Here is a 25,439-nt window from a genome sequence, read left to right on the forward strand (position 1 = left end):
GAGATAAGTGTCCGCACGGGGGCCGATTGCTGGGACAATATGATCCCTCCATGCATTGTCTATGGCAGCCACATGCCTCCTCTATGGGAGTGCTGGAGATGCATGAGCGCTGTTCTCCCATAGACAGTGCAAGGAGGGGGCATGTTGCCCTCGTGCTCCATGCAAGAAGAGATCTGCAGATCACAGGATCCCGGCAGTCGGTTCAATTGGTTGGATAAGCAAAGAACCTACTATGCATTCAAGGATAGCCTCGGATGTTTTTTCACATATTATACTAGCTGTCATGGCCTCCAATTATCTATAGTTAATTAAGCTAATCAGTGGCTGCTACATTTCTGAGCGATATACACTGAAAGAAATGACTTATTCAGATTGTCTGTATGATGTGTATGCTTAAAAGAGAAAAAAAAAAAACACGTTGACATTCACAATGTGAAAACAATAGGGCACGCATTGTATGTGTATTTGGGTTCCAAAATTCATGTCACTAAATTCAACATAACCTCTGGCCTAAATCAGCACTGCAGGCTCTTTATTCTCAGGATCATTAGGTGTCCCGAGGTTGCGCCATCTCTGGTCATAAACTGATGGCATATGTCAGAGAAATGTCATTTACTATATCAGAATCCACCTTTTAATGTTTTATTTATTTGTTACTTTGATTTTCCTTTTTGTTTTCATATTAATGGAGGAAAGCAGATTGAATAGCACCTTTTTTACTTTTATAAATGCAAAATAGGCCCAGATCAATCTGTCAGAGACAAAAACTGGAGTGATTAGCCCATAGTAACCAATCACAGCACAACTTTCATATCTTATCAAGCTCCAGTAAAATGGAAGCTGAGCTGTGATTGGTTTCTGTGGGTAAATCACTCCAATTAGATAAATCTAAGCCATTGTGTTTTGTGATGTTACTAGGACATGTACATCTGCTGGGAACCACCATTGATCATGACAAACATTCAAAGTGGATAGCTCACCATAAGGTCCAAACTTCCAAAATGATTACTGTGCAAAACTAGAATGCAGAATGGTAGCTAGTATCCAGTAACTGGGAAGGGGATAGGCTATGACTGGAAGCTGCTGCCGCCCCAACTATTTTCTGATCATAAAAATAGGTTCGTTTTTTTTCATTGAAATAAAGTGGTTACATTTTTTTTTTTATACTTTACTGACTACTTTGTTGCTGACTGTGTTTAACTTCTGATAAGTCCTTCTCTATATTTTATAATGTTTGTCTTGTTACTACAATATTATTATTATTCCTTCTGCACAGCCTTAAAAGGGATTTGTCAGATGCCTTAAGCCAGAAGCAGGCCCTCCAGGAACAGCTAGAAAGGCTTGCAAAAGAATATGCTTCCCAAATTGTGTGCTACACAGAGAGCCTTGAGGTACCTAATTGTTTATTGCAATAGGATTTGTTTTTAACTTTTTCCAGTTCATTTATTGTTGTTTAAAAACAGTGTCAAAAACTATCATCCTTTACAAATATCCCATGCCCAATAAAATACCTAGTAGTCGGATTCCTTAAAAGAGAACCTGGGCATGTGTGGAGGACAGCTTTCTGACACTGTTCTTCTCTGCCCTATGCGATGCCCCAGAGAGCAAGGGAAAAATGGTATACAGCCACAGGGGAGGGGATGCAGTGGCTTTCAATCACTTGTGTCTTTTTCCCCCCATGATTAGATGATACCCCTCATGGTTTGCCTGTTTTAAAGGTGTTCTCCTCGCCTGTCAGGTCCTTTTAGGCTTGTGTGTGTGAGGCCCCAGGGACCTTACTCTTTTTAATATGTCATCACTCAACAGTCTAGAACAGTGCAAAATGCAACAAGCTAAATCCAGGACAAGAATTACAAGTTTTTTTTTAAAAAAAAGTGTACTATTAAAATTTAAGTTTAAATTGCTTTTCTATCACCATCTAATAATCCATAACACTTTACAATACAATTATCCTTTTTTCCCCCTCCAGTTTCTTGAGCAGGAGAACAGTGTTTGTCGTGAGCAAGTGTCAGAGACTGAATCCCAGCTCAAAACCCATCATCTTACAGTGCTGGAAAGGAATTTTCTGTGTGAGAATCTAAAGGATACCATTCAAGAATTGCAGTAAGTGGAGTGAATGACTGTTCAAGACAATCGAGAAGTGATTTCTACAGAACTGGAATTGTTGGTCTATTATGAAGCTCGGTGGCCACAATGAAAACAATAATCCTGGATTTAAGAAAAATTACTAAATTCTTAAATATGTTTGACCTAAAAACGTAATTTAAAGTGTTACCGTCATTAAAAAATGTTTTTTTAAAAGTCATGCAGACATGTCTAAAATTTTGATTGGTCTATTAAGAGATTGGTCGAGGTCTCAACATGTCTTTGTCATGTCTGCAAGACATGCCACTCAAATATGCAGTTAAGATTTATTACATCCGCAATCCAATATACAATAATTAAGTTTCAGTCAAATATTGACCTTCATCAGATCCATTATTGCAATCCTGGATTTGATGACGGTCAATATTTGACCGAAACACATCATTGTATATTGGATTGTGGATTAAATAAAATGTAACTGCATATTTGAGTGCCAAGTTCTTTATTCTATGAATTAAAGGGATGGGACCCTACTTGTGCACCAGAAGAAACCTCTGAGTGGCATATTCTACTACATTGATGTCTGCATGACATGTCATAAGTTTTTACACATAGCCGTAATGTGTTAAATATTAGGTCATTTTATGTTTTCCCATCTCCCTTTAACCCCTTAAGGACGCAGCCCTTTTTCACCTTAAGGACTGAGCCCTTTTTCACAATTATGACCACCGTCACTTTACAAATTAATAACGCGAAAACGCTTTTACCGAATATTCTGATTCTGAGAATGTTTTTTCGTGACATATTCTACTTTATTTTGGTGGTAAATTTTCGGCGTTAATTGCATCCTTTTTTGGTGAAAAATTCAAAAATTTCATGAAAATGTTGAAAATTTAGCATTTTTCTAACTTTGAAGCTCTCTAATTGTAAGGAAAATGGATATTCCAAAGAAATTTTATTTTTCTTCACAAACACAATATGTCCACTTTATGTTGACATCATAAAATGGACATACTTTTGCTTTTTGAAAAAATTTGAGGGCTTCAAAGTAGAGCCGGCAGGATCCTGATCAGGTAGGGAATCGACAGTGGGGGACAGTTGGGGGTTGGGAATTGAAAGTGAAAGTAAATCGATCTTTACTGTGGCAACCACTAGGGGGGCCAAACTGCAACTCCCACCATGCCCAGAGAGCCAAAGGCTTTCTGGGCATGCTGGGAGTTGTAGTTTTGCAACATCTGGAGGGTCACAGTTTGGAGACCACTGTTACAGTGGTGCCCAAACAGTAGCCCTCCAGATGTTGCCAAACTACAACTCTCAGCATGCCTAGACTGCCCAAGCATGCTGGGAGTTGTAGTTCTATAACACCTGGAGGGCTACTGTTTGGGCACCACTAACAGTGGTCTCCAAACTGTGACCCTCCAGATGTTGCAAAACTACAACTCCCAGCATGCCCAGACAGCCTTTGGCTCTCTGGGCATGCTGGGAGTTGCAGTTTGGCCCCCCTAGTGGTTGCCACTGTAAAGATCGATTTACTTTCACTTTCAATTCCCAACCCCCCCCCCCCCCCCCCACTGTCGATTCCCTACCTGATCAGGATCCTGCAGGCTCCAGCGAAGATCCCAGGTCCCCAGGCATCTTCTCCTGCAGGTATGGCCTCCATCTTCTTCCCAGAGCCCCTCGACATCCAGGGGCGGGCAGAACGGGGGTTGCCATGGCAACCCCCTGTTCTGCGCTGCCATTGGTCAGAACTCCGTTCTGAGTAATGGCAGGGGATAGGAGTAGATCGCAGCTTTGCGATCTCACTCCAATCCTTTAAGCTGATTGGGGCTGTTGCTGAAAACTCCGATGAGCCCTATTTTCCGGGTGATCGGGTCACCAGAGACCCGATCAGCCCGGAATTGGAGAAAATCGCATGTCTGAATTGACATGCGATTTTCTCCGATCGCCGACATGGGGGGGGTCTCAGGACCCCCCTGGGCGATGTGCCAGGGTGCCTGCTGAAATCATCCGGCTCCGGTCCCCAACCGGCTAGCGGTGGGGACCGGATTTCCCACGGGCGTATGGATACGCCCTCGGTCCTTAAGGACTCGGAATGCAGGGTGCATCCATACACCCTGTGTCCTGAAGAGGTTAATTTCATAATACCTTCTCTTTCCTAATCTGAAGGTATACATCCCAACACTTGATGTAATGTATATTTGGGGAGTCCAGTCTATAAAGAGAGATTGCGCTGTATTACAGTCTATCAAAGAGAGTGGTCTGACATTGTATCAGTCCAAATTTCCAGAGGTAGTAGAGCCTGAAATAATCAGGGAGGAGGGCCCTGTGGTTAGATAATCTTCCAAGTATCCAGATAACAACTGCTTATTGTGATTTAATGGCCAGTAGCAATATTATGTGGTATCTGTATAGAGAAGAATGCTTAAAGATCACAGGCCTTCCCTGTACCCTTCACCTCAATAATTAAATCAAATGGCATACCGGTAATTCAAATCGCAAAAAAATTTTCAGTTATGATTTACTTGCAGGAAGAAAGTAAGTACCTTACAGGAAAAGCTGTCACGCTCTCAGGAGGATGCTCAGAGGAGGATTATGAAACTGAGCAAAGAAATCTCAGACTCCTCCACGGAAGTATCTAAAATCAAGTCTCATATGCTGGAACTCATAGAGAAGCTAAGAGCGTATACAAAAACCGAGGTACAGGATAAGTAATATGAGGTGTGGCACTGTAAATGTACTTTATAACCAACAATTAAAGGGGTTTACATGATTAAAAAAAAACATGGCTCTTTTTGTTCATGGGTTGTCCAGTGTTTTCAGCTCTGCCCCATTCACTTCACTAAAGTGGCGATGTTATACCTGGCAAAACCAGTAGACAGATGTTGTGCTTTTTATAAAAGAAAGCGGCCATGTTTTTGTAATCCCATTTTTTGTTGTCTGAACACTACAAGAAAACTGTTTTAAGGGATTTATTAAAACTTTTGATATGTCACACAGATATGTCAAAAATTTAGTAATCTATTTCTTTTTTATATAAAACTTAGATCGGATGACATCTCTGAGAACCATTTTGTTCTTTAGATATTGCCAGATTAAGCTTGCGGCAGCACGCTTCAGTCCTTCTTATTGCAGCAGACTGCTCCATTATAAGTCTACGATGAGCGCCTGATGATCCGGTGTCGTGCCATATTTAGTGTTCTGCTGTTGGCTGACACACACACACCCGCCCCCTACCATTGGTTCTTGGGGGAGTGTGCGCGTGTCACGTAACCACAAATATGCTGTCTCAAACACCATTCCCTTCAGTGTGAGTTCTGCTACCACAGCAAGAGGATGTCTCCTGCTGTGATAGGTGAAGCGTTAAGCTCAGCTTTACGACACGTGCGGGCGCACGGTCCCCATAGCGGGGAGAGTGTCACATGTCAGCAGCAGCGCAATCCCCATAGCAGGGATCTGTATGAGATGCCAGCTGCTACGCTATGCATATGACACCCGCGGCCGCACGGTCCCCCATAGCGAGGAAATAATGTAATGTCAACCGCAGTGCTGAGATCACCCACCCCCCGGGCGGGTGCACGGTCACCATAGCAGGGTATAAATTAAATTACAGCCGCATCGCAAATAACGTTGCAGCCGCAGCGCTTCGGAGACATCCTCTTGCTGTGGTAGCCGAACTCACACTGAAGGGAACAGTGTTTGAGACAGCATATTTGTGGTCACTTGACACGCGCTCACCCCCCCCCCCCCCAAGAACCAATGGTAGGGGGCAGGTGTGTGCGTGTCAGCCAATTGTCTTAGTCCAGCACTGGAAAGTGCTGAGTCATGTAACACATTCCACGGCACTAAATATCTACAGATCTGAGGCAGTCTCAGCACTGAGACACTAACCAATCTAATCTTTTGACATATCTGCATGACATGTGAAAAGTTTATATAAATTACATTAATGCTTTAAAGGAGTTATCCAGGAATAGAAAAACAGAGCAAATTTCTTTCAAAAACCGCTCTCAGGCTGTCTCCAGGTTGTGTTTTATTACAACGTGGCTCCATTTACTTCAATGGAACTGAGCTGCAGAACCACAACCAAACTGGAGACAGACGGGGAGCGATTTTGGAAGAAATTAGCTCTGTTTTTCTATTCCTGGATAACCCCTTTAAATGTAAGAAATGGAATCTGAGGCCAGTTTTGTTAGTTTTAAATGGGCACTGTCATGAAATAAAAAAATTGATATGTTGTAGTACTACAACCTATCTCTAATATACTTTAATAAAAAAAAGTGATTTTAAAACAGTTTAAAATACCTTTTAAATTCAGCCACTGCATTCGGCAGTGACGTCACTAGTGAATTTCGACTCATTGAGGCCTGGCAATGAGTCGGAATTCACTCACTGCGGTGCTCGCTCCCGCCTGTCAATCAAACAGGCGGGAGCGAGCGCTGAGAACAGAAGAAGGGCGCATTGGCTCCCCTGCTCCCTGGCCTTGCACGCCGGCCCCGCCATCCCGTTGCTGCTGTCCTGCCCATCGCTGCGCTGTCCTGGTATGTCTGGGGGGGGTGTTCAGGTAGCGGGGGAGGGGGAGGAGTAGCGGGGTTCGGGGGAGGGGTAGCGGGGTTCGGGTTGCACCGCAGCCATGTATTGTTTTTAAAACAGGGTGCCTCCAGTTTTTCCCCACTACAACTCCCAGCATGCCCTGACAGCCAATAGATGTCAGGGCAAGCTGGGAGTTGTAGTGGTGAAACAGCTGGAGGCACTCTGTGTAGATGAACAAAGGGCGGAAGTCAGCCCCAGCAGGCATCAGTGCCATCACGCCTGCTGGGGAAGTCTGCCTTGTAGTGAGCACACTACCAGGCAGACAAAACTGCATTTTTTTTTTATATAGTAAAAAAAAAAATTAGGCAGGGAGGAGGTTAGGGATAGATGGGAAATAGGCAGGGACAGAGAGGGAAAAAAAAGGGATGGTGGGATCTACCCTTTAAGCAATTACTATAGATTATAGAACAATTCAGTTTTAATTATTATTATTATTTTTTTTTTTAGAGGCATATGATTTCCACTGGTCTTTACTATGGTAAACTCTGGCTGGATAACATGATTTAAAATTATTTTCTGTAGGTAGTAGAGAGTTTACCTGGGTCACAAACACCTGGCCAGAGTATGGTACTATCTATGGATGAAGAACTAACTACAAATATCAGTACAGCAGGTGAGAATTTAACTGTAAAAAGTGCAGGTTTCTTATATCTCCAGAACATTTATATGCGTTGAATCATAAACATTGATTAACCCCTTAGGGACTCAACCTATTTTCACATTAAGGACTCAGCAAATTTTCCTTTTTGCAATATTATTTTTTCCTCCTTCCCTTCTAAAAATCATAACGCTTTCAATTTTGCACCTACAGACCCATATAAGGGCTTGTTTTTGCATCACCAATTGTACTTTGTAATTACATCACTTATTTCATAATATAACCTGCGGCGACACCAAAAAAATTTTATGTGGGGGGGGGGGGAATAAAAAAAGAAACGCCATCTTGTAAATTTTGGGGACTCCTATTTCTACGCAGTGCACTTTTTGGTAAAAATTACACCTTATCTTTATTCTGTAGGTGCATACGGTTACAAGGATACCCAATTTATATAGGTTTTATTTTAATACTTTAAAAAATTATAAACTATATGCACCAAAATTAGTATGTTTAAAATTGGCATCTTTTGACCCCTATAACGTTTATTATTTTTCCATGTACGGGGCAGTATGAGGGCTCACTTTTTGCACCGTTGTCTGTTTTAATCAGCACCATTTTTTTTTTCATGGCTTTGATCGCTTTTTATTAATATTTTTATGGTATACTAGCTTAGTACCCGGCGTTGCCTGGTTTTTCCTTCCTAATCCTTGTTGGGGAGGAAAATAAACAAAGGAGGAAGCTTTTGACTTCATATCCCGTCCTCATATATGGTTGTAATATCCCGGTCCTCCCATCCCGGTCCTCCCATCCCGGTCCTCCTATCCCGACCCGTAATATGTGTACCAGTTATTGAAATATCTCCAGCCGTATGGAAGTTATGTGGGAACATACATTTCCCATTGATTTGCATGGGACTTTAAACAAAAACCCTGACCCTCACAAATGGGGGTAGTTAAGGGTTAAATTGACTATCCTATATTTTAAGTGGATATATAAGTAACATGTGACCAAGTATTATCGTCAAGCCGTTTGGAAGTTATGCAGTAACATATATTTCCCATTGACTTGTATGGGACTTTAAACATAAACACCGCCCCTGGCAAATGGGGGTGAGCAAGGGTTAAATTACCTATCCTATGTTTGTTGTTGACATAAGTAACATGTGTGCCAAGTTTCATGTTAATATCTTTAGCCGCTTGGACGTGATGCTGGAACATAAACACATACATACATGCACACACGTTGAGTTTTATATACCGTATTTATCGGGGTATACCACGCACCGGCCTATAACACGCACCCTCATTTTACCAAGGATATTTGGGTAAAAAAAGTTTTTTACCCAAATATCCATGGTAAAATGAGGGTGCGTGTGTGCGCGTGTATACCCCGATATACCCCCAGGAAAGGCAGGGGGAGAGAGGCCGTCGCTGCCCGCTTCTCTCCCCCTGCCTTTCCTGGGGTCTAGAGCGCTGCTGTCGGCCCTTTTCACCCCCTGGTTATTGGCGCCGCTGCCCGTTCTGTCCCCCTGACTATCGGTGCCGGCAGCCAGGGAGAGAGAAGCGGCGCCGACAGCCAGGGGGAGAGAAGGGGCAGCGGCACCCATTGCCGGCGCCGCTGCCCCGTTGCCTCCCCCCATCCCCGGTGGCATAATTACCTGAGTCGGGTCCGCGCTGCTCCAGGCCTCCGTCGTGCGTCCCCAGCGTCGTTTCTATGCACGGCGCGGCGCTCTGACGTCATGCGCCGCGCCTTTCAGCGCATAGCAAAGACGCCGGGGACGCACGACGGAGGCCTGGAGCAGCGCGGACCCGACTCAGGTAATTATGCCACCGGGGATGGGGGGAGGCAACGGGGCAGCGGCGCCGGCAATAGGTGCCGCTGCCCCTTCTCTCCCCCTGGCTGTCGGCGCCGCTTCTCTCTCCCTGGCTGTCGGCGCCGCTTCTCTCTCCCTGGCTATCGGCGCCGGCACCGATAGTCCGGGGGACAGAACGGGCAGCGGCGCCGATAACCAGGGGGTGAAAAGGGCCGACAGCAGCGCTCTAGACCCCAGGAAAGGCAGGGGGAGAGAAGCGGGCAGCGACGGCCTCTCTCCCCCTGCCTTTACTGGGGGTGTATCGGCGTATAACACGCACACAGACTTTAGGCTAAAAATTTTAGCCTAAAAAGTGCGTGTTATACGCCGATAAATACGGTATATATATATAGATGAGGTGACCAAAAATGCACAATTTTGGACTTTGGTATTTGGAATTGGCCATCGGCTGTGTGTTTTAACATGGACCTACCTTAGGCCCCTTTCACACTACAGGTATCAGCCTACTTTTTTAGTGTATTTTACAATAACGGATGAAAAAAAAATGGATGCAATAACTGGTAATAACTGATGACCATCAACCGTTATTTTTAAGGTTTTTTTTCTTTAAAAACCTGATGTTGTTCATCCGTTATCATCCGTTATTACCAGTTACATCTGTTGTTTTTATATCAGGTTTTTCACCCTCTTTTTTTAAAGCTGTACTGAGCATGCTCAGCACAAAAAGGATGTTAAAAAACTGACGATAACGGATATTTCTTTTTGAACATCCGGTTCCAACAGATTTCAATGTAAAATTTTAACGTCCGGTTTTTCACCATTTTATTTGCCGGACAAAAAATTTCTGAAAAACAGTTACAAACTATATACTGGGCTGGAATAGGATATATTACTAATGTTCTGCTCCATATCTTCAGGCTTGACAATTGAATGTGTTGACTTCTTTGGGTCTTTTAAAGATGCAGCACTTAAGACTGTGTAAGATTTAAGTAGAGAGAGCTTTCAACCAAAGCAGGATTGACCTACTTGCTGTTGTATGCCAGCCTTGTTTTTTTTAGTGTAAGATAATGCAACCAAAGTTTAAATCAAGTATTATTTGCTATCCTTCTTCTAGACTCAGAAAACCAAAGAGAAGGCATCTGGAGTAAAACCAGTGCATTTACTGTAGTACTCCCATTAACCTCCCTGTCTGCTGGTAAGTCCTTATGCTCTGCTACATCAGTGTGGTTGCTTTGCTTTATGGCCAGTGTTTCCCAACCAGTGTTTCCCTACAGCTGTTGCAAAACTACAACTCCCAGCATGCCCGGACAGCTGTTTGCTGCTGGGAGTTGTTGTTTTGCAACAGCTGGAGGAACCCTGGTTGAAAAACACTGCTTTATGGTTTAAAAATTATGAAGAAACCAAGCTTTCACTCTTACACAAACATAAGACATCTGAACCTCTCACCAATGAAAGCCAATACATAAAGTCATATTTGGTAAAGGCTTTGGATACCTTTTGACATGGATGTTAACAAAGGTTAGTGCTTACCTTGAGTTAAAATACTGCACTAAGTTGAGTCTGCATTTCTCATTCATTCATTTTAATATTCCCTGATATGCAGTTGGCAATTCACTTCTAGGTTAAAATTTCTTCTTATGTGGGTATGTCTTCCCATTAATACCTGCTGGATGTGAGGTCTGTAGAAGTCTAGGGTTTGCTGGGTGAGCTTTGCTTTCTCTGTACTCTTATTCACATCCCATGTGATTCTTACCCATGTGAATTACGTTGTGAACACAAAGTCCTGTTATCTACAGCCTGTGTAAGTTTGCCTCTTTGTATACACTCCACACTCCGAGCTGCTATGTGCAACTTTTTTCCCTCCTTACTGCTATCTATGTTTAAAGTGTCTTTTGGGCCATTTTGCAGCCCAAAAAAGTAGATTTTTGGACTTAACCGTAAAATCTCTTTCTCTGAGCTTCTATTGGGGGACACAGGACCATGGGTATATGCTGTTGATGCTAGGAGGCTGACACTAGACAAAAAAACTAAAGAAGTCTGCTCCTCCCGGCAGGATATACCCGCCCTTTGACACTGAGCAACTCAGTTTAGTCCCAAAGCAGAAGGAGAACCGACCAAGAAGAAAATTCCGAACACAAACCCAGACAAGAAGGAAACCAACCACAAAAAAACACCCCTACCCAGAGGAGAGAAACACTGGCTGGCCATAAACAAGCCAATGGGTGGGTGCTGTATCCCCGAATAGAAGCTCAGAGAGAGATTTTACGGTAAGTCCAAAAATCTACTTTTCTCAAGCGCTTCATTGGGGGCCACAGGATCAAGGGACGTCCTAAAGCAGTCCCTGGGGAGGGAGGACCCAACCCAGCCAGAAGAACTTAGGCGGACAACTGGACTGCCGCCTGCAAGACCCTGCGTCTGAGGACGCAAAGGTATGAACATGGTAAAACTTGGCAAAAGTATGCAGAGACAACCAGGTTGCCGCCTTGCAAACTTGTAGAGCCGAAGCCCCGTGGCTGACCGCCCAGGAAACCCCAACCACCCAGGTGGAATGAGCCGTCACTCGAAAGGGGGGCACCTGACCCTTTCAGCGATACGCCTCCGAAATGGAGGAGAAAATCCAACGGGAGATAGTAGCCTTGGAGTCTGGGAGACCCTTGCGCCGCCCATCGGGAGCACAAACAGGGAGTCACACCGCTGAAGGGAGGAAGTGACAAAGTCCAGCTTGTGAAGCTGGCGCTCCTGCGAATGAGAAGGAGATGGACAGAAGGAAGGCAATACGATCTCCTCGTTCAAGTGAAAGGAAGTCACTACTTTGGGTTGAAAAGAACGCACTGGCCGAAGAACCACCTTGTCCTGGTGGATTACCAGAAAAGGAGAGCGGCAAGAAAGGGCCACTAATTCCGACATACGGCGAATGGACGTGATTGCCACAAGGAAGGCCACCTTCCAAGAAAGGAAACGAAGGGAAACCGAAAGAGCCAAAACCTGCCCCTTGATGGAACTGAGGGCAAGGCGCGTCTCCAACCCCGATTGCAAGAAGGACTAGATACAGCAGAGAAAAAGAGAGCGAAGGAGCTTCACACCAGCAGAAATATGCCCGCTAGGTATGGTGGTAAATCCTGGCGGACGAGGGTTTCCGGGCACGGAGCATAGTCCGGACCACCCGGGAAGAGAAAGCCCGGGCCCTCAAAACCGCGGTTTCAACCGCAATGCCGTCAAATGCAACGGAAGTAAATTGGGGTGGCAGAGGGGCCCTTGGGAGAGAAGGTCGGGGACGATCCGGAAGACTGAAGGGGACGTCTGCCACGAGACTGACCATGTCCGCGTACGTCGAGGGCGTCTCGAGAGGCTGGCCCACTGGAGGTGACGGTATCGAAATTGGGCAAAGGGAACTGCCTCCAGAACGGACATGCAGGTTCGGATGGGGACCAGACCCGGCCGCCGAAGGAAGCGAATCCCCAAGAGAAGCTCCCGGAGCTTGTCCTCCGGAAGAGAGAGACGAGCAGCCGCCGTGTCAAAGCAAATCCTGAGAACCACCAAGATTTGGGTTGGAGACAGGTTGGATTTCACATGACTGATGATCCAACCAAAACTGGAGAGAGTCTGTAGAGTGATGTTGAGGCTGAACCGATTCTGTTCCAGAGAGGGCGCCTTGATAAGCAGGTCGTCCAGAGAGGGGAGAACTGAGACACACCGAGAGTGGAGGAGGGCCACCGCCAGGGTGTTGGTGAATACCCGGGGTGCAGTCGCCAGACCGAAGGGCAGAGCGACGAATTGGAAGTGACCCGCAGGAACAGCAAACCTGAGAAAACGCTGATGGGCCAGATGGATGTGCAGGTAGGCATCCCGAATGTCCACGGAGGAAAGGAACTTCCCCTGATCCATGGAGGCAACTACAGACCGTAGGGACTCCATCCGAATGTGCCGCAGTCGCACATGACTGTTCAAAAGTTTCAGATCGAGAATAGGGCGCACCATGCCATCCTTTTTGGGAACAACAAAGAGATTTGAATAGAATCCTGAAAATCAATCCTGAGGAGGGACCAGCACAATCACTCCCTGGGACAGAAGTGAACGAAGGGCCACATGAAAGGCTGCAGAAAGATCGGGAGATCGAGGAGGGCGGGACCGGAAAAAATGATTCCATGGGAATGGAAGAGAATTCTATGCGATAACGCAGGGAGATGACCTCTCGAACCTAGGCATCCTGAACTTGCGCCAGCCAGACATCCCGAAAGAGGGACAGGCGACCCCATCCACCCGAGGGGAGAACTCGGATGGGGGCGCACCTTCAGGCAGAGGGGGGCTTGCGAAATCCGAAATTTAGGAGAGGGGCGGTTGGGACGGGACCCCGACTTCCAGGAGGGGCGAGTCTTGAAAGATGGGGCCCTCCTAACCTGGCGTGCCGCCGGTTTGTCCGTGCGGCCCGAGAAACGAAATGGGCAAAAGGAAGAAATCTTCCGCCGCGGACCCGAATGGCGCAGACTATTTTGGGGCAAAAGGGAACTCTTTCCTCCGGTGGCCTCAGAAATGATCTCATCCAGGCGTTTGTCAAATAGCCGAGACCCCAGAAAAGGAAGTTCAGTAAGGGAACACTTAGAGGCCGCTTTGGCATTCCAAGCCACGTGGAGAGCCACCAGATTGCCCGAGGCAAAGGCTGTGCAGCGGGCAGACTCCAAGGGAGCCGAGCAGAGGTAGTCCCCTGCATAAGCGATTTTTTTTATTTTATTTATTTAGTTTATTTATTTTTAACCAAAGCTGCCAAATCGCCTGAGGAAGTACCCGCCAAGATCCCCTGGTGCAATTGACTGCCCAAACCAAGAGGGCTTTGGAAACCCAGGTGGAGGCAAAGGCTGGGGACAAGGCAGAGCCCGCCGCCTCAAAGGCGAATTTCGCCAGGTTATCAATGCGCTTATTTGAGGGGTCTTTAAAGGAAGCTGTGTCAGCCATAAAAAAGGCACTAGTAAGTCAGACAACCAGACAGACACAGAATGATCTCACCCAGGTCCTGTGTCCAGAGAGGAAGGTCCTGAAGGCACGCTGGAGCTGCAGAGGATGACCGGCCGAGAAGCTGAGCTGAGTAGCCGAGCAGTGTATGCAGACAGGTTCACACTGTCCAGGAGAAGAGGAGGGGAGGAGGAGGGGGGCCCAGCTGACCCCTGTAGCACACGCTAACTCAGGAGTGGTCAGAGCCCTGACCCCTAGAGCGCATGCTTCATCTCATAGGAGGGGGAGAGGGGGCCCCAGGGGATGAAGCAAAAAAGAGGAAAATCCGACTCCCAGGACTGGATAAAAATAGTAGCTTTAATTAAAATCCAAAATAGAAAAAAGGGTGAGCTAAAAGCACAAACGAAACGCACCAACGCGTTTCGACTTGTTAACAAGTCTTAATCATGGTCAATGCTAAAGACAACAGATATCCCTTATATACTATTTCAACTGGTGACGTCACCCTCTGAAATCAGGTGAACACATGGCAAGAGGTAAAATAAGACATGGATAATAATTGACAGATGGTATGTACTGGAGAGTCATTATACAAAACAAAGGAAAGTATCCTTTAGAAACCTCTAATAGATATAGCTCAGGTCGTGTCTGAAATTAAGTCCATACGGGAAGCGAGTATCCAAAACCAAAATCCAATACGCTTCCCGTCTGAACACGGCCCTACTCCAGTCACCACCCCGTGATGGTGGGCGTACCCCCTCTAAGCCAGTCACAGTAATTTGGGGAATAGTACCTGCATGTTTTTCAATGATGTGTTTCGTAAAACCTGACATGGATCTATTTGTAATCTTGTTACTGTGGGGTATATGGAGATGTTCTTGAATTCTAACCTTAAGTTTCCTGCTAGTGCAGCCCACATATTGTAGATTGCACTGTAGGCAGGTAATGTTATAAACTACATGATGCGTTTGACAGTTAATAAAACTTTTTATATTGTGTATCTGTCCAGTAGTGCATGAATGAAATATAGTTTGATTGGTCATATACTGACATATAGAACATCTAGAATGGCTACATTTATAGCTCCCTTTACACGTTAACCAAGTGTCTTGTTTAGGAGAGGAGCTAAACTCACTGGGGGACAGAATGTTATGAAGTGATCGTGCCCTGCGGGGTATTACTCGGATGCCGTCCTGAATGATATTAGACATAGTTTTATCATAGTGAAGAACTGGTAAATGTTTGTAAATTATTTTCTTAATTTCATGAAATTGTTCAGAAAATGGTGTAGTAAATGTGGGTAAAACCTGTGTACTGGATGTGGCATTCTGTTTGTCCTGTAAATAGTGGCCAGTAGGTTTGGAATTAACTATATTCTCAGCCCTATTTATGACTTGTGGTTTATAACCTCTGGCTCGAAGACGTTTTTTAATGTCAAGACGTGTGAGTGTATGTATGGTAATCTGACGAAGCACGTCTGGCCCTGACAAATTCTCCTATGGGCAAATTGCGAGTGACGTGTTCTGGGTGGCAACTAGATGAATGGAGAAGACTATTACCAGCACAAGATTTGAGGAACATCTTAGTATGTATACTCTGAGATTCATGATCTCCTATTAGAGTGATGTCCAAAAAATCTATTTGGTCAAATGAAATATTACAAGTAAAGATGAGAGATAAATCATTAGTGTTAAGAAAATTGGAGAAATCAACTCCTTGTCGCTGTGTACCCCTCCAAATCAGGAGGAGGTCGTCAATGTATCTCCCATACCAACCCACAAGATGGAAAAATGGGTTGGCAGGGGAGAGCAGGACGACCTCCTCCCAATATGCCATATACAAATTGGCTAGGGAGGGGGAAAATTTCGAGCCCATAGGGCAACCAGTTACTTGTAAATAATATATAGAGTCAAAGCAGAAAAAATTATGATGTAGTAAAAACTGTAGGACATCCAATATGTATTGCTGCAATACTGCACTATATGCGCTATATTTCTTAAGATGGTATGAAATAGCTAATATAGCTTTATCATGCGGGATGCATGTGTAAAGAGCAGTTATGTCACATGACATCCAACTGTCCCCATTATTCCATTTGCGCATCTTCATGGCTTGCAGTAATGTTTTAGTGTCTCTGATGAATCCTGTAGTTCGAGATACTAACGGTTGCAAGAGGCCATCCAACCATGCACTCAACCTTTCCAACAATGAGTCAATGCCCGCTACTATGGGCCTCAAGGGAGGGGGAAATTTATCTTTTGTGTGCTGAGTTCATTGTGATCTGGGTCTGCATGCTGCTAATGGTGAGCTGAACCTTTACCTATTTTTCTGGAGAGGGGGCCCCCCCTGCAGCACGTTGGAAGCCGGGATGAAGGGGAAGAGCTCCACTATGCATGAGATGCGACGCTGTGCCGAGTAGGCCCGAGCTGCAGGCTCAATTAGTGACAGTGCCCGTGGCCCTGACCTGCAGAGGGCGGGTGCGCAGAAGGAGTCCGCAGCTCTGGTACACCAGCCTGGGCTGGAAGACAGAGGGGAGCTGAATAAATGTTAACCCCTAATGTGCCAAATGACTGAAAGCACCCCTAGAGCCCCCAGCCTGTACTAAGCCCCCAACCCAGGAATCATGGATAGGGGAGAATGTAGAGAAGCCATGCTGAGGAAAGGGGGAGGGAGGAAGGGAGGGGGGGGGGCGACATACTCGCCTATGTAGACATACACACCCACAAAGAACACAGAACATACTCACCCTTGAAGTCTTCGACCAGCTAGGGCCAACTGCCTTAAGCCGACCTGGCAAACAGGGAACTCGGACCCAGGGTACACCACTCAGCACTGGTTGCTGGAGAGGAGGGGTTAACGGCCATTCAACAATGCACCGTGCCCCTAGCTCGCAAGTGGGGGATCAGGCAGTGCCATGCTCCTGTCGCCCCACGCTAGAGAAAATTTAAAAGGGAGAACATTTCTAATTACACCCTTAAACTAAACAAAACTAAAGAAAAAAGACCAGGTCTGGAGAGCACCAGACCTGTGTCTGCCTCCTGAGGACACTAAGCTAAAACTGAGTTGCTCAATGTGAAGGGGCGAGTATATCCTGCCGGGAGAAGCAGACTTCTTTTATTTTTTTTGCCTAGTGTCAGCCTCCTAGTGGCAACAGCATATACCCATGGTCCAGTGTCCCCCAATGAAGCGCTTGAGAAAACATGACTTCTTTTGCACTACTTTTGTGCAAAAGTTTGGTCCTACTTTAAAACCTAATTGAGATGCAATTACAAAAAGTATTTTTTGGGGGGCTATAGCTTTTGATGCAGCCTAAAAAAAAATACAGCAAAAAAATGAGACCAAAAACTGGAAAAAGAATGTTCAGATGTTTGTTTGTTTGTTTGTTTGTTTTTTGCCTCTGATGGACTTTTCCCACACACTGCAAAAGCTAAATGGTTAAAAAAATGTAATGAAAATTCCCTAAAACTTTTTTTTTTTGTGTCAAAGGAGCAGAAGAGAACAGCATTCTCAAGCTTGTCATCGATACAGCGGGTGGATCAGAATGGAGGTGATGGTGGAAACGCTGGGACACTTACATAAGGAAGTACTTCTTTCGGCCAAGAATAACGTGTATTGGGGGCCAGAAGAATTATGGGGGAGATTTATCAAAATCTGTGTAGAGTGGTGCAGTTTCCCATGGCACCCAATCAGATTGCTTTTTTCATAGGTCTCTTTAAAAATAAGCAATCTGGTGGCCATGGGCAACTGCACCACTTTACCTCTACACAGGTTTCGATAAATCTCTTCCAATGTCCTTGCGTATGAAGCGGCTGTTGCCTCTGCCTGCCTCTGTGTTTCTGCCATCACCTCCCCGCTGATCCGCCTGATGTATCGAGGACAAGCTTTGTTCTCTTCTCCTGCACTTTTGATGCTGTGTGCCTACTGATGCTACATGTGAACAGAGAACTATCTATACTGGCTAGCATGGATACATTCTGGCCTAAGACCCTCGACTAGTATACCAGCTATTTTACTCCCAACTTAATCTGGATAGCAGTGCCATCTCTTATACGTTTCTACTTTAAAATTTGTGAAACAAATTAACAATAGATTATATGCAAATATGTACTTAGTGTGAAAAATGCATAATATTTTTTTTTATTATAAAGCAAAATGTTTTTTCTCGGTCTTCATTGGGGGACACCTTACTGATGGGTATATGCTCTTGCCACTAGGAGGCGCTGACACGAAGGAAAAAAAAGTTAGCTCCTCCCTGGCAGGACATACCCACCAACTGGAAGTGAGGTAATCAGTTTAGCTTAGGGTCATTAGGAGGAATTTATTATTTTCTAGTAAGGGCTGTTTAGTTAGGTTTTTTTCCTCCCTTTTTGTTTCTCAATTTCAGGTGGGTGTTAAGGATTATGGGGGCTACCTGTTCCCCCATATGTGACATAGGGGCACGGAACATATGAGTATGGTCCGTCAACCCTTTATCAACAACGGCCATTGCCAGGCATAGTACCCTGGGTCTGGGTCCCCCTATGGTCCCTGCTCGCCCCGCTATCTTATCCTGGTATGATGCAGGTGACGCCTAGCTGGTTGAAGTCATCAGTAGGTGAGTATTGGCAGGTTTGGTAAGTATCCTCTCCCCCTCTTCCTTCTCCATTTCTACTTGGGAGCTGATCTTTATTCTTTCTGGGGGGCTATGCCTTCCTCTCATCGGAGCCCCTACGGGGTTAATATTTTTCACCGGGGCTGGGGTTCCAAAAGTCCTCGTTTTGTGCTGCTCCCACTTCCTTTTCAGTGCTTACCATAGCTTATTTGCTGCGCCAGTCCTCTCTTCAGGTGGCTCACAGGTCTCTCCTCCTCCCACGGCCGCATAAGTCCCCGTCGGGCGGCACGTCTGCCCGGCAACTCCTCTGGCTCTAGCTGCAGTCTCTGTCGATGTCTGTGGCAGTACGGACATCCCCTTAGTTCCTTCCAGGGGGGGCCGCAGCGCCGGTGGCACAATAATTTAGGCCGGTGCTCTGGCCAGCACGTTCTGGCATAGCTCCGCCCACTTCTTCCTGCTGTGCGCCCTGCTCTCAAATCTCTCTCCCTCCTGTCTGGAGACAGCGCGGTGCTGGCCGGCAGTCTAGTTTGGTTTCGGCAGTCTCCCGGGTGGGGCGGCCAGAACAACAGGGGCATTTTAATTTAGGCCACGTCTTAATCCTGCACATATGTGTGCGCACTCCACCCACTCCCCTTCGGCAGTTCAACACGTTCTTAGGGTCCTCTGCCTTCCTTCCCCGCCAACCTGTTGAATTCTAGCGCCATTGTGGAGGGGTCATTGGCTCCTCCATTGTTTTTCCTAGGACGGCCAGCCCCCATTATGGTGGAGGGGGGGGTGTCACTATAGCTCTGCCCCCCTTCTCCTTCCTACAATACGACTCCTAGGGATCATGAGGATTCCTCAACTTTCCTCAGCCTACTTATGTTTAAAAAAAAAAGTCACTTGACCATTTGGTGGCCTTTGGCGCTCTCTTGTGGCCAATATTTGTATATTGCCCTTGATTTCCATTATTTTTTCTGAACTTCCCCTTGTGACAACCATTACAGCCTTGGTCTGTCATCTGTTTTTATCAGTGCGTTCCGGTACCAGTGCATACCGGGGGGAGCGTTCCGGTTTTACGGATTACACCGGTCGAGCTGATTTCGCCTCCTGGGTGCTCACGATGGACCCCTGGGACAGGGCTTTGGGTCTGCAGCTGGTCAGGTCTTTGTTTTTCTGCACCAGGCCGCCATAGAGCCGGTTTTTGTCTCTCTTCTTTTTTCCAGTGGTTTTCTGGTCCCCACTTTCTGTGCTCACCTCCTGCTCAGGCATATGCTGCCCTGGCGTATTTTGCGCCCTGTTTTCTTGTTGTGCCCTTTTCCATTTTTTGTTTTATGTCTAGTTCCTACCTCCTAGGATGCTTCCGGGACATCTGGCTTCGTGGTCGACCTTTTCTTGTCTCTCTATTTGGACCGTAGGTTTAGAATATCTACAATGGAAGGTCCCTTCCCTTTGTGTCCTAGTCAATCTTCATGGACGAGGGATCTTCCAGGAGCTCAGTTTCTGGGCCATGGTTGTCTCTGAATGGTTTCCCTTTCTCTGGTGATTGTTTTTCCCACCCTTGAGGACTGCTTTGGTACGTCCCATCAGTAAGGTGTCCCCCAGTGAAGAGCAACCGAGAAAAGATTTATTTTTTTTTGTACTCACAGTAAAATCTCTTTCTCGTAGCCTTTATTGGGGGACACTGCACCCACCCATTTGCGGTTCTTGGATTTTTTGTCCGGGATTCTTTTCGGGGGTTCTCCTACTGCTTTGTGACAAAACTGATTACCTCACTTCCAGTGGGCGGGTATATCCTGCCAGGGAGGAGACGGCTTTTTTTTCCTTAGTGGCAAGAGCATATACCCATCAGTAAGATGTCCCCCAATAAAGGCTACGAGAAAGAGATTTTACGGTGAGTACAAAAAAAATCTACTCATTTTGGTAACACATGTAGTGTTGTAGAGAAGGCTAACATAAAAAGTTTAAGGAACCATTTTGTTTGTCATAAGTTTTAGCCAATATCTAATTGTAAAATGGCTTGTTTTGTTTGTTCTTATTTATTTTTTTGTACATGAAGTAATTGATAAAAAGTTGACTTGACTTCCAGATACACCACAGGAGAAGTTGTCAGATGTAGTACGTGAGTTAAGTAACATTGTATCAGATGTCATCATCACTACATCCAGTGCCATGGAGGAAAAACAGCAGATTATCCAAGACCTCAATCTGGAAATGTGAGTGAAAGTGTCTGCATAATAAGGATTTGTTTATATAACTTTTTTTTTAATTCATGTGAAACCCAACAACAATCTTCATGTTATTGGGGTTTCTGCAACCCTATTCATGTGCAGTGGGTAATTTTTCTTGGAAGATCTCTGCAACTGCAATGTAAAATAAAATCTGCCTCAAAAATAAATAGCTTGTCACTTATTTCCTTTGGAAACAACCAGGACTATCCCGATGACAATGGGCTTATCCTTGTACAAATGTACTGCATAACCACAGCAAATCTGCAGAACATCCAAGAAGAACATGAAGAAACAATAGATTTCTGCTACAGCAGTTTTCTTTTTGGAGTCCTGCCACTGCAGTTTTTGAGCCAAAGCCAGAAGTGGATCCAGCAGGCAGGAGAAGTATAAGCCCTTCATTTATATTTCCCATTCATTTTGAATACACTTCTGGTTTTTGCTGAAAAAATGCAGTGGCAGTTTCCACTGTGTGGTGGAAACCTAGGCTTAGAATGGTCTTAAATGGGTTATCTGGCAGGAGTATTTTTATTTTTTTAACTATTCACATTCTGTTAAGTGTCATAAAGTTGATATGAACTCCTGTCAACCATTTGAATAGTGTCCTTTTTAGGATATCCTGTCTCCTTTGCAGATGTTTAAAGTGGACCTGCCGGCAGGGATTCGGGTGTAAATAATCACATAGCTAGATAGAGCTAATCCTTAGGATTCCAAGCATACCTTTTTTTTTATCTCCCCCATAGTCCTTTCCATGCCGAGATATAAGCCTTTTTTGTTAGTATTTAAATGAGACTCAATAGCCCTGGGGGTGTTCCCCAGCATGACAAGGGCCCAGGTAAGACCAGTCCATGTTCTCTCTAACTAATGGCTGCAACCAAAACGGGGTAGGAGGATGCCAGTGGGTAGTAATAAAGAGGACATGTCCTGGACTTGCCTGGGCTCTTGCCGTGAAGAAGAAAAAAAGCCTTTTATCTCTGCACCCTGCATTGGAAAGGACTATGGAGACTTAATAAAATAAAAGTATGTCCACAATCCTAAAGATTATCTAGCCATGGGTTTATTTACACCCATGTTTTTCTGCTGACAGGTGCACAGGTTTCTGTAATTGTCTCTGTTTATCTTTATTGCTGGATGCTTTTCCTCTTTGCATCTCCATTCACAAAAAAATAAGGATGTGAAGTTGAAATAGATTTTTTCTCTCCCCTCAGCTCGTCTCTGAAAGAATCGCTTAAGAGTCAAAGATTCTGCCATATGTCTGAAATGCGTAACCTCCAGGAAGAGCTTAGCAACCTGGAAAGGAGAAATACTTCCCTGGATAAGAAATTAAACAGCAAAGAAAAGGTGACCCCGCAGAACCTTCACACCTGAGCTTATCCCGGTGGGAAGATTTAATCACATTTTGGGCATAGAGTTAAGGGATATATTTTTGTGTTTTCAGAAAGCATGGCGCAAAAAGTATTTTCTGTAATATGGCCATTGGCTTGTATTTGTTGTCGATCTGCAATGTATGGCATAGATGTGATGCGACTAGAGACTTCATAACTTATGCACCATTTCGTTGCAGTGCATCAGCGAGCTACAGGAGGTTGTGAATCAGCAAGAACAGAAGATATTGGAGCAGTTTAGCCAAGTGAAAGAAAGTGGGGTAATAAAGCTATGTGCTCAGACATTTTATTGTCGTAGAACACCTTTTTAGTTCTCAATTATTTGTCTTCTCTCCCTTTTTAACTGTGAGTTAAGTCCTTGACTTGCATCCCGCAGCTTCTGGTGCATGTGCACTGCGCGTATAAAGCAGAGGAGAGGGCACGTGGAGATGTTTCTCTCCCCTTTAAGTACCAAGGACAGTGTATGGTTCAAAATGCTTCTATCGAACGCATTCACAAGTATCTATAAAATATTCATGACCAACCTTGCCTTAAATTTCCCATATATTAAATGTCAAACAGATAAGGGAAAATGGTATGGTCAAGTCTCTAGTTCATGCTTCCCATGGATTGCATTGGGGGACACAGCATTGTGGTTATAGGCTCTTTCCCTATACACCAGGCAGAAAAAAAGGATTGGCTCCGCATAGGCAGGTTATGCCCCTCCTAACCATATTACGCTAACCAGTTTTAGCCTAATGACCTGCATGTTTAAAAAAAATGTTTTTCTCTTTGAGGAAACCAGTTATTATATCAGCTTTCCTCTATGCCAGTCACTCATACCCCCCACCCACTGACTGCATTCAAAGTTGGAGTAATGTTACCTCACTTTTTGTGCAAGGTTACTAAAGTGGGTGACCATGTGTTCATTGAAGATGTTGGAGAGGTTTGTACTCTCCCACCTGACAACCTGGAAGAGAAAGAAAAAAAGCAAAATGGGAAAAATAACTGCAGCAGACCTGCCGAGCAAGCTATGTCTGTCTCCTACAGACACTAGGTTAAAACTGGCTAGCCAGTGGGGAAGAGGTGGGATAGCATGCCTAGGTGGAGCCAAGATTTTTTTTTCTGCCTAATGTTGCCTCCTAGTGGCAAGGGCTTATAGCCCCAAAGCTGTGGTCCCCCCAATGAAGCCAACGAGAGAAGGATTTTACTGGAAGTACAAAAATCTAGTATTTCCCTAGAGTGGTTTACATGTATGTATACAAACGAAGAAATCCAGCTCTCAGAGTGCAGTATAAAACGGGAACTTAATTCAGACTTGTTAGGCAACATACAGACAGCAAATGCTGACGCGTTTCGAGTCTCACGGACCCTTAAACATGGTATGCCATGTTTAAGGGTCTGTGAGACTCTAAAAGCGTCAGCATTTGCTGTCTGTATGTTGCCTAACCAGTTTGAATAAGGTTCCCGGATTGGATTTCATTGTTTGTTCTGAATGGATCTTCTGGGTTGGAGATTCTGCCGGCCTTTCCGTGCTCAGGAGTACAAGCGGAGGGAGGTGTGAGCTGACTACTCCCAGTATCTGTACATGTACATGTCCCTCTCTTTTGATGACACATGAAGGTTTCCTTAATTTCATATACAGTATTCTTTGTTGTTAGGCCCTTATACAGGAAAATGCAGAGTTACAGTTGTCATTAAAGGTCTGTGAAAAAGAGGTGGATGTCTTGAAACAAGAATTAGCTCAGAATTCAAAAGAAGCTGCAAGAAGCTGGATCAAAGAGAAACTGCTCTTACACAAGGATGTGAGTCTGGTCTCTTCTTTTCTGGATGTAATACCTTCTCCTCATGTTCGTTGCTGAAAATTTTTGGACATGTTTTGTTGGCCAATCCCAACAATCTCATGGTTCTGACAACTTGTAGTGTAAAACACAGTGTCTGCCCCCAAGACTAAAATTGGCCATATAGATAAAATACAGACTCTCTCTCCCAGTCCCCCACACACATTCATGTCACTTATCCTCATTTCCATCATTAAAATAAGTCTACAGCCAATACTTACACCATGATTATGATCAACCAGGTTGTTTATTTTATTCACCCTAATTTTTTTTTTTAGGTGACTACATTGAGACTGAAACTAGTTGACTTGGAGTCTTCAAAGTCTGAGGCAATTCAGCGGCTTTTAAGACATGTAAGTATTTTCGTAACTGACAGGCTCTCTTGGAAAAATGGGGAATATAGAAGGTAGTTGTCTCAACAAAATATCTGCTTTAATAAATAAAAAAAGAAAGAAAGTAGGCGTCTTAAAAAACAAAACAAAAAAAAAAACATAGTAATCCTGGACAATTCCTTATCCTTAGGATAGAAGGAAAATAGTCCAGAATTCCAATTTTTGGCTTAAATTTCTTTTTTCTCTATCGGCTCGATTTGGGGACACAGACTCTGGGTATATGCTGCTGTCTCTAGGAGGTTGACTCTATGGTAACCAAAAAGTCGGCTCCTCCCAGCAGGATATACCCGCCTCCGGGCCACAGAGCAATTCAGTTTTTGCTTAGTGTCTTAAGGAGGTTGACATGGTCTGGTTTCCTCCAGACCAAGTCTCATATTTTTTTATTTTATTAGGTTTAGGGACTGTGTTAGTTCTTTTAAACAAAATTATGTCCAGCACCAGGATGTGGATAAAAACGGGTTTCTTTATTCAATGAAGACAGCTACATACATGAAATCTGACGCGTTTCATGCTTTTGCGCTTAGTCATAGACTCTGACTAAGCGCGAAAGCGTGAAACGCGTCAGAGATTTCATGTATGTAGCTGTCTTCATTAAATAAAGAAACCCGTTTTTATCCACATCCTGGTGCTGGACATAATTTTTGTTTTGTCTACTATTGAAGCCGGAGGCGGAACTGGTGGATCCGCGCACAGAAGGTGTGTGATTGCTGGGTGTGCGGTCAATGCTTTCTCCTGTGTTAGTTCTTTATTCCTTTTTATTTCTGTTTTCAGGTGGGGACTCAGGAACGCAATGTTCACTGTTTCCCCATTGCAAGAGGTGGCAGACATCTTGGATGTACAGTTAACCCCCTCTCGCCAACGGTCAGCGCTTGGGGTTGTACCTCATGGGTCCGGCTCCCCCTACCTCCCTGTTCACCTCGCTATGAGCTTGGCTTGCCGCAGGTGAAAATGCTGACTGAAGACTACAGTCTGAAGACTTCCTTAGGTAAGTTCTACAGCATAGGTGAGTAT

General features: G+C 44.8%; 1 protein-coding gene across 4 annotated transcripts in view; it reads left to right on the plus strand.

Moving 5' to 3' along the window:
- The window catches only part of SPAG5 (sperm associated antigen 5), a 97,180-nt gene that overhangs the window by 54,871 nt on the left and 16,870 nt on the right, over positions 1-25,439 (plus strand). For all 4 annotated transcript variants that reach the window (XM_056559100.1, XM_056559096.1, XM_056559097.1 and 1 more), the window contains exons 15-24: positions 1,277-1,391; positions 1,970-2,103; positions 4,614-4,782; positions 7,198-7,288; positions 10,201-10,281; positions 20,693-20,819; positions 22,040-22,172; positions 22,396-22,476; positions 23,857-24,000; positions 24,315-24,389. In XM_056559100.1, coding sequence (XP_056415075.1) covers positions 1,277-1,391; positions 1,970-2,103; positions 4,614-4,782; positions 7,198-7,288; positions 10,201-10,281; positions 20,693-20,819; positions 22,040-22,172; positions 22,396-22,476; positions 23,857-24,000; positions 24,315-24,389 — 1,150 coding nt within the window. The remainder of the gene's footprint in view (positions 1-1,276; positions 1,392-1,969; positions 2,104-4,613; positions 4,783-7,197; positions 7,289-10,200; positions 10,282-20,692; positions 20,820-22,039; positions 22,173-22,395; positions 22,477-23,856; positions 24,001-24,314; positions 24,390-25,439) is intronic.

This window comes from Hyla sarda, chromosome 2 (assembly GCF_029499605.1).
Source record: "Hyla sarda isolate aHylSar1 chromosome 2, aHylSar1.hap1, whole genome shotgun sequence".
NCBI lineage: Eukaryota > Metazoa > Chordata > Amphibia > Anura > Hylidae > Hyla > Hyla sarda.